The sequence below is a fragment of the Solanum lycopersicum genome, chromosome 1 (genome assembly GCF_036512215.1).
Source record: "Solanum lycopersicum chromosome 1, SLM_r2.1".
Taxonomy (NCBI): Eukaryota; Viridiplantae; Streptophyta; class Magnoliopsida; order Solanales; family Solanaceae; genus Solanum; species Solanum lycopersicum.
In genome coordinates, this window is record NC_090800.1 from 74,882,320 (window position 1) to 74,896,223 (window position 13,904).

At 34.0% G+C, this 13,904-nt stretch overlaps 2 protein-coding genes across 6 annotated transcripts; one reads left to right on the forward strand and one right to left on the reverse strand.

The window, feature by feature from the left end:
* Positions 1–1,444: 1,444 nt before the first annotated feature.
* LOC101246860 (uncharacterized) lies at positions 1,445–6,317 on the forward strand. Of its 5 annotated transcripts, none has more exons than XM_010324174.4 (6): positions 1,445–1,617; positions 1,697–1,781; positions 4,396–4,533; positions 4,632–4,946; positions 5,033–5,292; positions 5,822–6,317. In XM_010324174.4, the coding sequence occupies exons 2-6, from the start codon at positions 1,701–1,703 to the stop codon at positions 6,099–6,101; spliced, it is 1,074 nt and encodes a 357-aa protein (XP_010322476.1). In that variant the 5' UTR covers positions 1,445–1,617; positions 1,697–1,700; the 3' UTR covers positions 6,102–6,317. The 5 variants fall into 5 exon arrangements, with proteins under 5 accessions (XP_010322476.1, XP_004229406.1, XP_010322484.1 ...); XM_004229358.5 differs by having other exon boundaries at positions 1,468–1,617; positions 4,389–4,533; XM_010324182.4 differs by having other exon boundaries at positions 1,514–1,617; positions 4,389–4,533; positions 5,033–5,221.
* A 59-nt stretch (positions 6,318–6,376) lies between these two features.
* LOC101247157 (uncharacterized) lies at positions 6,377–11,455 on the reverse strand. The gene is made up of 3 exons (XM_004229359.5): positions 11,188–11,455; positions 10,670–10,767; positions 6,377–7,466 (listed from the first exon to the last, which is right to left on the reverse strand). Exons 1-3 carry the CDS (start codon positions 11,359–11,361, stop codon positions 6,905–6,907), a joined length of 834 nt encoding a protein of 277 aa, XP_004229407.1. The 5' UTR covers positions 11,362–11,455; the 3' UTR covers positions 6,377–6,904.
* Between the last annotated feature and the right edge of the window lie 2,449 nt (positions 11,456–13,904).

Consider the following 13,904-nt stretch of genomic DNA (forward strand, 5'->3'; position numbering starts at 1 on the left):
ATAATAGTTATTCAACAGTATTCTCTATTTTACTTTTCAAATATAGAGTTTTTTAATTTTTTTAGACAATCAAATTCAACTCAATTCTCTATTTTACTCTCTAAAAGAAAATCATATTCTCTTTCTCGATATTGTATTATTATTTTTATTTCTTTTTTATTTTATAATATAATTTTTTAATCATCCCATATAATTTCATGATATATAATTTTTTTCAAATTTTTTATTTAATATAAATTATATTATTCTAAATTTTATAATAACATAAATTGCCGCAAATAGTAAATAAATTGATGACGTGGCCGGATTATAATTGGCCACATCATCAAATTTTTAAATAAAAAAAAATCAAAATTCTGAATTAAGTTTAACTTTGGGTGTGCACAAGTAGACACTTAAATTTGTATAAAGTTGAACAAATAGACACACTATCCCACATAGGACTACGTGGTATCCTACGTGTATGTGCCATATAGGACTCATGTATTTATTTATTTAAAGTTAGATAGTTAAAGTGAATGTTTGTCCATTATGAAAGTTGGAGGTCAAAGTTGAAATTTGAAGTCAAGTTTAGACTTCAATATATGTATTATGCCTTTGTTTTATGGATTCATTTAACTCGAATTAAAATTAGTGATTGTCAATTGATTTTTTTAATTTGTTTGTATTTAATAATTTGAGAGAGATTTATTATTAATTATTCTTATTATTAAATAAATATACAAAATAATAGCATTCAAATTTAAATTTCAAAGTATATTACGAAGGATAATTAAGTAAAACAATTGCTACTATAAGGATGTTAAGACGACGAGTTAGAATGGATAAGATATCGAATTTTGAGAAAAAACTTATTTATGAAATCCGTTAAAAGTTTGATTCATATGTCATTTATGTTTGAGAAGGTTTGTCCATGTAATTATTTGTTAATTGAGTATAATTTTGATTTTGTAAAATTATTTGTACAAGTGATCAATCATGATTCGTTCACGTCATTAATTAAATCATTTCATAAATTAAAAAAACTTAAATATGATATCAAACTTTGAGAAAAACTCATTATGTCATTTGTTAAAAGTTTTTGACTCATTTATACCATTTCAAATACTAAATAATGGCATGCATAATTTTTTTAAAATGAAAATGACATAGATGAACCACACTTTTAACATATGATATGAATTAACTTTTGTAAAAATCACACAAATCCCACAGTGTTAAAAGCTAATTACATTTTACCCTTGTTTTTTTTTTCAAATTACAAAAATCTCTTAAAATTTAAAGTTTTCGAATACATTACTCAGCATGTCATTACATCGCGTTTTGATACATTATCTTTATTAATACACGACATATTTATCTGGATATATCAGTCAACTTCTCAATATATCGCATATCTATACATTACATTTATTAATAAAAAACACGTATCCTAATAAATTGCATGAGAGTGCGATTTGGGTGCGCACGTACCAAATGCAAAGTCATAGGGCATATTTTGTAACATGTAAAACATATGTGCCAGTGTTATTTGCTCTTAATGAGAGTCCCTTCCTGCAAATCCCCTAATGAAAATGAAGCCCAGAATCCCTGCTTCAATTTCTGCTCTAATGGCAGGTAAAACTCTTCCTCTAAAACCCTAAATTTTTATCAAATGGCTCCTTCCAATTCAATTGTCCCTTCTCCTCCACCGCAGGTGAATGTGCCGGAATTTGCAAAGCCATTTCTGGCCTCTTACCGGAATCTCAAACATTAAACGGCTTCGGTCGAAGCTGCAGCAGGTAAATACACTTTAAACCTTGTGATTTAACACCAGTTCTATTTTTAAAGATGAATTTGAAGCAGCTAGGAAAATTTTCCTGCATCAGTTTGCCAATAGGTGGAGGATTAATACAGTATCTATATCCGTTTTACAAATTTATCCTGGTTGTTTGTGCTAATATAGGTTTTTTAATGTGAAATCATCAGAACTGTTCATTTTAAAAAAAAATTGTAATTCGTTTTCATTATGGATTGTAGTTCATCTATTCGTTGTGTTTACTTAGAGGACGAGTTTGTTGTCAATAGCAAAATTTAAGAGCATGTTTGGATGGGGCGTATAGCTTACGACTTATAACTAATAGTCATTAAGTTAGGGCAATAGAAATTTTAAAGTTCAAGTGAAGAAAAAAAAAAAGATGAGATGATATCTCCTATAGAGAAGGTACAAAAATGAATGTCAAGTTTGCAGTATATCTGAATGGATTTAGCTAAAATCTTGTAGGAGTAATTGGTAAAAAGTTGTGTAGTTTTGCCTCAACATAGATGCTTTTACTACCTTACTGAAAGCACGCCAAGGCAAAGGTACCTAGGAATATGTATAGAGTAGGAAGTAGTGATGTACTTCCAAAATGCAAAATTGGATTACTCCAAGAAACCACATTATAGATTAACCAACATATGATGGATGGACCAAAGAAGCAGATTCAATTGTCTTCCTGATACCATTCCCTAATTTAATACATTGGAGATTATTGAACGTGCTCATGAGTTAATTGAAGAATGAAGCTTCATTTTTGTATAGGTGGGCAATTGGGTTGTATTAGGCCGGTTCTGGTTCTAACCACTCTTTTTGCCCTGCTATGCTGAGGAAATCTTGTGGACCCTTTGAGGGGTAGATTGATGCCTAATGGTCTAGATTTGTCTTTCGTTAACATTCATGGTCAGATTTACCCTCATCGTTACACTATGGACTAGATTCGCCCCTTTCCTTTGTAAAAATGTCCATGTAAGCCTTCATTGTGTCAATAAGGGGAAATTTAGCCCATTTTTGTGACAACGGGGTAGATCTGATTCCAACTATTAATGGAGGGCGAACTTAAACAATTTCGCAAACTTCAAGGACAAATTTGGACAATTTCGTACAATTGAAGGGCTAATTTGACCCTTTTTTAGTTGAGAAAATGTCCACATTTTGCAAAACCTTCGACGTTAGTCAATAGAGGCAAATTAAACCCATTTTAGTAATAGGAGGGGCGAATCTGACCCAACTATTTATGGAGGGCAAACTTAAGCCTCATTTATTTGCACTTATTGGAGGTTTGAATATGAATAATTCAGACATTAGACCATTAAGTGCATTTGTTTTTATTAAGATTTAAGCACTTAACGGGCTTGGATATGTCTTAATCACTAAGATCTAGAACAGTGTCTTAATATGATTAAGAGGTCTATCCACAATCACCAGCCACCACTCTGCCATCACAACAACCACCACTACTAACCACCTCTGTCATCACCACCACCACCATTATTGTCAACGACCATTGCCTCGTCTACCACCAACCACCACTTGCAAACTATTACTAGCAGGTGCTACCACACTTATCTTCTTTATCATTATGATTATATCCAATGCCACCACCACCAGCCACCTTTAAATATTTTATTTTTTATTTGAATTGTATATTTATTATGTACATATAAATAAATTATGTACATTCAGTTGTTGAAAACAAGCAATCTTAATCATTCAATGTTCAAATCTAGAGATAACATCTTAATTATTTAGATGTGCATTCAGATTCAGACGTCTAAATTTTAATGAAAACAAATGAGGCCTTAAAACCATTTCGCAAAGTTTAAGGGCAATTTTGGACTTTTTACTTTTTAGAATAATATGTTTAGTATGAATAAAGTTGTAAATCTTGCAAAAAACACACCCACAAAATAGGTGAAAATGGGTCCAGAAGTAGAGATAGTATTTATTTGGAAACATTTTAAATTACTTTAGTTCAAAAATGGGTTGCACAGATAGAATGCTGAAAAGTAATACACTGTCAAAATAAGTTGACAACTTTGGAATAACCTAAAATAGAAATAGATAGATTATTGGGTATGAAGGAAGTAGTAATAAGTAATCATCAGAGGGTAACACCTTCCCACGGTAGGGTTCAGGTGAAGGCCAACAAATAACCAGTACACTAACAAAACCAAGGTTAGCAAGCTGCAGAAACTAATAGGACTGAATGTGTCAATAGCATAGCAAAGACCTCTAGGCATATAGCTTCTGAAAAAGAATAAACTGCCTTCCTAAAGGCTCATTAGCTTTAAATAAATTATACTTAAATGAACAGTGAAAACTAGAATCTGGAGGTTTTAGGGTAGGATAATTATAATCTGGTAAGATGAGCAGGGACATGAGAAATGCCACTATGGGTATCAAAGTTGGGAAGCAAAGAAATTAGAAAAAAAAAACTTGGTATTTTGTCTGTACATCTCTTGCCTGCTAGCTCAACCTGTGGATTTTCCTGATTATTGATTTTGTAGACTTTATTCTGTCTATTCAAATCAAACATCATACTTTATTATTGATTATTGTGCTATTCTTACACCTTAAAGTTAACCAGCTTCCAGTTCCAAAGATTTCAGAGCTCAAAGGGTTTACTATTCAAAGTCCATAATGATGATAACGACTTCTCAGACCTGGGTCCTCCAGTAGAAAGAGCTTTTGGGCAGCTGAAATTAGTGACGGAGAAGCGCGATCCTTTTCCGGTATGTTTTTCTGATTTTATTTATAGCATAGGACTTCTAATGGTTGGGTACATGTACTAATTGGTTTGAATATGTTACCATTACCTTTTGAGTCACAGAAATTTGATAATGGTCGAGAAGTATTATCTCGCAAGTCTCACAGCAAAAGCATGCAACACGTAAAGGGAAAAGTCTTAACTCTTGATGAACCTCATCAAAGTGGGTGTGGTAATGGTGATGATGCTTCTGGGTCGACTTATACAACTTCAGATGCTGCTTGTATGGACGTCCGGAGGTCAATCTCAGTTGGGAACGTACCTTCTACCATCAGCCTTCCTCAGCTTGTAGAAGCAGTTTCAGTCTTCGGAAAGTTCTGTGCTGCTTCAGTCAGGCATCTTCCCGATGGGCTTAACTGTTGGGACATCCAATTCAAGGTATGCTATTGATTTCTTGAACTTCTGCCTTCAGCCCCCTCAATCAGGAAAAGTTTGTTTATTAACTGTTGTTAACTATTGGCAAGAGCTTAGAATCCCGCAATAGAGCAGTTAGAGCTGGTGCGCTAAATCTTGGGAGGTATCGCCTTCCAATTCAACCCCCACGGGCTTCTATGGTTGTTACTATCAAGATTGAGGACATTCCCGATGATGCTTCCCTCAGTGAGATGCACTCGATCTGTAAATCTGTTGGCACGACAGAAGGGTTGGCATGGGTAAGCAAGGATAGTGTAGAAGCCTTATTTACAGTTGAGAATGACAAAGAATCTGAGTCGATCCTCAAAAAGTAAGTGGTGGTTCATCCTGGAACAAAAGGTCTTATTGTTACTGTTTTCACTCTTGTAGGCTAGGGGGCTGGTTCTTGTCCATTATTTTGCCATCTCAAAAGTATAAAACTGTTCTCACTTCATTTTGGAAGAAGTTGGAGGGGGGGAATCAATCCAAATATGACTTTGCTTTATTACAGCAGCATCATTAATCATATTCCTTATTGTTCCATGTAGTTCTTCACTTACCATTGCATCCATACTCCATTTTCTTTGCATGTACCTTATTAATAGACAAAAACGAGAAGACTGATATTGGCATCTGCTCCGTTCATTTTCTGCCTTCCTTTTTTCCTTAGCAGAACACACTGTACTTCCATTATTGGTGGACACTGGTTGAAAACGCATGATATTTCATCTTTATTTGGTCACAGACTTTAATTATACCACCTGAAATCAAATTGTTGCACATCTTGTTCCCATTTTAACCTTGCCTTAACTAGAAAGAATATGCTGGTGTAACTTTGTTATGTATTTTTATCTTCTTAGGTTGAATGGTGCTATTGTTGGTGGTCATTGCCTATCAGCTTCTTTAGTACCTAGCAACTCATCATCTGCTTCCATGTCTGAAAATAAGGATGATAGATGCAGGATGGCTTTACAAATTAACAACTACTTGACAGAACTCAAAATGCAACTTGAGGAAAAGGAAATGGATTGGCTTGAATTGTCGGTGCTGAAATCGTGTATGGAGGATCTTCAGATGCTGCATGAGGAGATAATGCACCTTGAAGATCTGCCTTCCATCATCGATTCATCTGACAATTGATTCTTGATTTTCAAAACTTCTCTATTCAAGTATCTTCACTTGCTAACAACAGGATAACTCTCTTTCATTCCCCCTTCCTTCATGTGCCTCCTCCTTGGCATTGCTTCTACAATTAACTGCTGAAACCGAACCCGACTTTAATTCCTTTAATTTTTACAATTTCGTTTTCATATTTGTTGGACTGATTACCCTTTAAAAGAAGATATTGGTTGATGATCTGTTTGTGGTGATTGTTAATTGATACAATATCGAAATGCAGAAATTGAACCCGTAAATTCTAAGAAACAAGAATAAAGATAGATCGACACAAACAAAAGAAGTAATATACAACAATGACTATATCACAGTTACAACCTTCGGTGGAAATTACGTGTGAGAACCAAAGAAAGGAGATTCTGTGATTTGTATTATTCAACCTTTTCCTGAGCTTAAGATTGAACTGGAAATAAAGTCTCTCTACTTGATGATCAACGACAAACAATAAATCAACCTCTCTGATGCCTTATCATCCTAATTCATATCACACTATGAATGTATATTTATTTGGCCAATTGCTCATAGATTTCCTATACTTGTGCTTTTGTACATGTTTTTATAATTGCAAAACAAGTTTTTTTGAGAGTGGATAGGCATGGGGCAGGAAAGTGAAACAAGACAAGGAAAACAATGGCAGAATCGGGTAATAGTGTAAACAGAGGGTGGTCATAGAACAGGACTGTTTTCTGAAGTCGTTACCTTTGAGCATGAAGGGCTCAATCGATCCTCGAAAGTATAGCAGTAACTGACAATGACATGTTCTGTGTTTAATCTACAGATTCATCTTCTTTTGGTCCCATATTCAAAATACTACAGGGATCTTCCCCATTTTCGGGTGCTGATACACTCATTGACGAGCATTGTTCAATCTTATATTCTCTCTCGTCAACTAAAGACTTCATGTAGGAACAAGGCCGGTCCTCAGTCTCCATATGATTAGGCTCCTGGCCTGGAGTAAAATGCAATTCAAATGATGATGGTCCAGGAGGTTGAGTCCTCATTTGCACAGACCGCAAAAGTGCAGCTCTCCTTAAGTCAGCAGAGTGGCATATGTCACTGGGTGATGATGGAAATCGACCCTCAGAATCAGAGCCTCGTTGACGAGGCTGGGAGGATGTGGCAGGAGGGAAGTTGCAGGAATGTGACGGATATGACGTGGAGGGAGGGCATGATGAGAACCCATTCATTGGTCTGTGATATCGGTAGGGTGAGACTGGACTAGTTGGTGCACTCTCACGTTGGGGTGAGCTGGTGTTCGTCAAAGCCTCATAACACCGTGAATCATCTGAATCTTCTGACATTGGTGAATATTGAAAGGACAGCTCGTCCCTGAAACAAACATAAAAAATCAAATAAAACTTGATAACAAATAAGCAAGGAGATGGGAAAACAGGATCTTCATCTGATGCTACATTTCTTATAAGCTTAGAGGTACATTGTCAAGTCACAAATAGTAAAGACATTCAAATCTAAGAAGAATTCATGGAGTCTATCTCTACATCAAAGAAAAATTCAGAGAGCTAGAGCAAAATTACATGTTTATGTACTCCACAAAAGTAAGCAAAATCCAAATGCATGCATGATGATAGATTGGTCTATCTACAGATTCTATGCAGTAGTTTGTGTGGTTCTTTCCCATCATGTGTGGTTCTAAAAGGGATTAAGAACTTCTCTTTAGACACTAAACTGGACCAAAAAGACCAAGACTTCGCCGATCATAACTTGGAAACGTATTTTTGCACGATTATTGCAGTTTCATTTAACAGTAGAATACAGTCCTCAATATTTGCATGGTGCATCAGTTTTCTCTAAACAAAATATGCAAGTCAGCGCCTTTCAAGATTTTGGAACTACAAAGCCATACAGCGGTGACCCCTCTATTACGCTTAAAAGTCAAATGACTATACGGCCTGTACTTCCTTGCCAACCATTTTTTGCTCTAAACTCCAAGTGCCATGACAGGAGACACTGAGCCACTGCTTGTTTCATCTGTAAACTTTGATATGTTCCCAATGTCTCTGTATATAAAGCTCTGAACACTTTGCATTTTAACAGAATTGCACTGACAGACACTACAAGGTTTCACAGAATCAAAGTAGTGAATCTAACTCTGATCATCACAGAATCAGGGCAGATTAGTCACTCTCTAAAGAAAGACAGCTGCCAGATGACATCTACGAATTCTAGTCCTCTGTTATCCATCACTCCAAAAAGAGCTGTCACATTTTGAACGCCCATTTCTACAAGTTTTGATAGGTTCTGATTATATATATACTGATTCATCTGTCAAAGATGCAGACATGAAACCCGACAAGGAAGAATCCCGCACCACAGTATATTCACTTGCAACTATACCCTTAATAATTGCCGTCCCACACTAGAGTGTTTCAATAGTTTACAGATCTTAAAGGTTCTATTAACACTCTCCTACCAACTCCCTCAGCATAACATTATGGCAGTGAAATTCAAGAGGTCAACGATGTGTGTATGTCATGTGAATGAGCATCTTTCTACAAGGGAAATATGAGTAAAAAGGTTTTGAGGATGTAGCAAAAGATTGAGGTGGCTACTCTCCATCCAACCTTGTTTATTTAATGCTTCCCAGTTACTAGAAAAAGGAACCATTGAATTCTAAGATATAATAATAATAATAATAACAAGAATAAGGTGCGTAGCCGTTAGAGCTTACTTTGAGTGGCATAGGTTGAGGGAGACTTGTGACTAAGGTCACGGGTTCGAGCCTTACACTAAGCCCGGTTTCAGAGGTTGTGTTTGGTCCTAAGGGTAGGCCAAGATGGATTTTTCAGTCATAAAAAAGAATATTAATAATAAGGCGGGTAAGTTTCAATTATATATTGGAAATGGACTGGACAGCTTCATAGACCATGTAAGTCATGGAGGTTATTGGATATTATTTTATTTTTAATGTAAATGTATTTCATTCATGGCCAAAAACTGGCCATTACAAGCTAATCAGACATATTATTCGATATTAAAGTCCCCATATCCTTGCTAATCAGGCATACTATAACTTACTTGTTGCAGCATACAGTGCTTCTCTTTCATTTTTTATTTTATTTTAGAGGAGGGTCTAGACCAAAAGATGCCAGTAGCATGTTCGATTTACCTTCTAGTAACTTTTAAATTTAACATATGATAGATTATAAGTCTAAAGGAAACCTAACCTAAACCAACATAAGCATACACTGCAGGGAAGCAATTGATATACGTGGGGAAGAAGAAAAGAAAATTCTCTGTCTACTTTAATTCTTGCTTGTCTCTCCATTTAACATCAGTCCTCTCAAAAGGAGAAATTCTAACACAATTTATTGCTGTTCTAAGAGAAAGACATTCACGACTAGGTTTTCTAAGCAGTATCTTAATTGTGTTATAACCCAACTGAGCAATAATTGGCATTATTCTGTTATTTCAGAAATTCAACAAAACTTTCAACATTAAAACATATCTCTGGGTTTCACACAGTACTGAGAGATTGAGCTAGCACAGGCTTCTTTGTGAGATCGATAACTAAGCGATCACTGAATTCTGGTAAATTATTTTTTTCTTTAGAGTGGGCAAAATTAGTTTAAGAGATGATCTATGCAGGATTAATTACTCAACAAAGAATGATACCAAGCAGCCACTATGAGTGGTTTTTATAGAAGGTAGGGGTTTAAGTGGTCAATTAACTCAAAAGTAATACTCTCTCAAATGAAACTACTTAAAACCTATGGAACTTCTGTCAACAAAGGTTGTAAAAGATTACATAGTACATATGAGTAGCATGTCCCGAACACCAATATTTAGGTAAAGGTATCAATGGATCTCTCTCTCTGAACAATTAAGTGTTCTCTCAAGATTCACTTTTTAGGAAGAAAATTTTAAGCTTGGTCTTTTAATGGACTCACAGAGCTTCTTGGGGTCAAGGTGTTGATACAGTAATGAGCTCACTGCCAAGGATGTAAGGACTGAAGGAGAGAGATTTCAAAATCCCCATCGTCCAGCAAACCTCCTTCGATTTAAGTTAAGAGTAAGACAAACCTAAAGCAGTCATACAGACAGAGAGAGAAAGAGTAAAGAACCAAGAAGTAAAGGCAATTAACAGGAAAGCAATCTCTCATCTGCAATGGAAAATTCTTCCTTATCTCTCTCTTTACTATTTCTTTTGTTTGTATAAGAGAAGAAGACTTATAAGCACAAAAGTGCATTAATGTAATAAGTAAAAACAGTAAAATATCCACAAGGAACTAAATAATCTAAGCAGTAAATTCTATAAACTAATGCAAGGTACCTATCGGGGGACTTCTTCACCTTAAACACAATCACATGCTAATGAACTATCATGAACATGTGAGTCAATAAAGGATTTGCACGTAAAGCATAATATCTCAAGGTCAGAGTGTCATTCCAGACTTCCAACAGTAACTGAAGTTGGACTAAAAGCAACTCTCTCCACAATGAGAAACCAAACTTGCTCCCATCCTTAACTATGTACTAATATCTGTCTTCCAATGTAGTACAAAACTCATCACCTGATATAGAGCATGCTTTCGGATCTTGATGGAGAATCCACTATATTATCTGGTAGGGTGTCTCCCACTGTCAATCCATTTAAACTTGATGCCATTATCTGCAAAATTCCGCAAGTTACTTCAGAAAGCCGAAGAAATTAGCACATGAAGGCTGAAATCACAGCCAAAGAACATGCATTTCCGTTGATAGCAACAACAACAAACGCAATTTCAATAATTATATTTAACATAAGAATCTACAATAACATTTACACACTTTGTTGACATTATTAAGAAAGCACCATCTTTTAAAAAGTCTATCAGCCACATCTCAATCCTAAACTAGTTGTAATTAACTATATTTATCCCACCTGCTCTGCTCAAATCCGTTTCATTCTAAAAACGCAATTCAATAATGTAAGAAATTTAAACCCTCGAAAGGTCTACAAACTTGAAATTGTATGTTAACAAAATCGGCTCTAATTCCACATACACATTTCAACAACATAAAAAGAGTAGATTTTGAGAAGGGGCAAAACCTCACTAAGATAACGTTTGTGAGAGTGAAGATTATCGACATAAACCTCGTCTTCTGGGTCTCTATTTCTCTTACCAGTACCAGTTGGGGACGATGTTGCTGATGATGACGATGCCGCTGCTGCTGTTGCGATCGCCGGAGCAGACGACGGCGATGAACCCGTCTCCGAGCCCATATTATAAAAGAGAATAAAAAAATCAAATCCCTTTTCTCTCGAGTTCAATGTCAGAGTGAAAAAGTAGAAAACCGATTAAGCATTAAACCAAAAGTTAACGGCTTTAATTATCCAAAAAAGTATGAAATTATTATTTTTTTTCACCATAGGTTGACAATATGCCAGGTCAGTCTCACTTGTTAGAGCCGGGTCTTGAGAAAATACTTATTTATGTCATCAATTAAAAGCTTGACTCATTTATGTTATTATCTTAAAGGCAAGACTCATTTAATTTTATAAAATTATTTTTGACACATCAATTATAATTCAATCACGTCATCGATTTTTTAATTAAAAAATCAAAAAAAAAGTAATTTAATTTCTCTAGAATTTTGATTTTTTAATTAAAAAAATTGATGACATTGCTAATTATAATCGATCACGTCACTAATTTATTTAATTAAAAAATTAATTCAAATCTTTTTAGAATTACAATTGACCACGTGTGAAAAATGATTTTGCAAAATTACTGTTAAAAAATAATGGCATGAATGAGTCTTTTCTTAAACGGTAATGGCATAGATGAGCCAAACTTTTAACGAATGACATAAATGAACCTTTTCTGAAAGTTCGATGGCATATTTGAGCCTTTTCCCTAAAATTAATAAGGGCAAATGACAGAAATCACACACTTTAAAGGTAAAATTACCATTTGTCTCTTATAAGTTTATAATAACAGAAATCCCTCAAACTGATACAATAATGTAAGCGTTGATATATTAATTTGATGCGCGAGATACATTAACCGTTAAGTAAGATACATTACATTTTATACGTGATATACTAATCTGATGTACATTTTATACATGATACACTAATTTGTTGCGTGAGATATATTAATCTGATGCGCGACATACATAAATTTAATGTGTGAGATACATTAATTTGATTCATTGATACATTAATCTGATACGTGAAAAGAAGGAATTTTGGAATTTATAAAACTATAGGGAATAATGGTAATAAGAAAACTTTAAGGTGGAATTTTTGTCATTCTTCCAATTAATAACCCAAAGATTAGTAACGTAGAACTAGTAATATAGGGTTTTTTTTTATCGAGTGTTTGATTCGTTGCCCACTTCATCTTGTGTTTGAATCAAAATTCTGTAATTAAATTATTATGAAATTTTCTATTTCATGTACTCTCTCCGTTTAAAAAAGAATGGTCTAGTTTGACTTGAAAGAAGTTCAAAGAAAAAGAAATAAAACTTTTTAATCTTGTGATTCTAAATTAAAGTTATGTCAAAATATACCAAAATACCTTTTAATCTTGTGGCTTAAACATGTTATGCGGAAAGTTAAATTTAAAGTGTTGCCAAAAAAGAAAATAGGTCATTCTTTTTGTAACAGACTAAAAAAGAAATAGGATCATTCTTTTTTAAACAGAGTGAGTAATTGGCTTAAGATAGATAATTGACGGATAATAATATTTTTTATAATCTTCTAACTAGCTAGGAGAAGAACAATTTTGTTGTCATAATTGTTATTTTTTCACTTGAATTATTTGAGGATAAATAATTATTATCTTAATAAACAAATCGTTTACAAAGCATAAATTTTTCAATCTAAAAAGATCGACATCTACTTTTAAAAACGAAAAGACAGTAAACAATACTCTCTTCGTTTAAAAAAGTATGACCTAGTTTGACTTGAAACGGAGTTTTAAAAAAGAAAGAAGACTTTTTAATCTTGTGGTTCTAAATTAAAGTTATGTCAAATGTACCAAAATATCATTTAATCTTGTGGTCTTAAACATGTCACGTGGAAAGTTAAAGTTAAAGTGTTGCTGCCAAAAAAAAATGGATTATTTTTTTTAAACATACTAAAAAGAAAATAGGATCATTCTTTTTTTTAAACGAAAAGAATAATAAAATCAAATAAATCATCTGGGACTTGTTTAGCCATGCGATGAAAAATCATGATATAAAATCATAAGAATTTATAAATTCCTCAATTTCTTTAATCCTTATTTCTTGAACTCTCAACTCCAATTTGATAGCCGTAAAATATATTAAATCAATCCATAAAATAAGTTCACAAATACACCCTCTTTTCCCCTTAACATTAGTTGACTTTTTTTGTTTTTCCCATTTCCTTTTTTCAATCACTTCAGTATTTAATTCAATACTCTCTGTGTTCTCTGGTGGAAAGAAACTCTGGGTTGACTTACCATAGCCCATCTGAGGAGGCCTTAGATACTTTCGGATTGTCACACTTAGTGGGATCGAGTCGAAATTTAGGTTGGAAACGATATACATTTGTGTTTGTGTAACTATTATATATGTTGTTTTTTTGTCTTTTGTTAAAAAAAATTACGATATAAAATGTGAGTAACATCATCTATTACATATATAATATATATATATATAAGAGTAATTGTGAAACTACAAAGAGAATGGCCATGAAATGAATTCCATTGCTAGTCTATTTTTGTAAAAGAAATGGATAATGCCCAAGTACCTCCTCAACCTATGCCCGAAATCTCATAGACACACTTATACTAT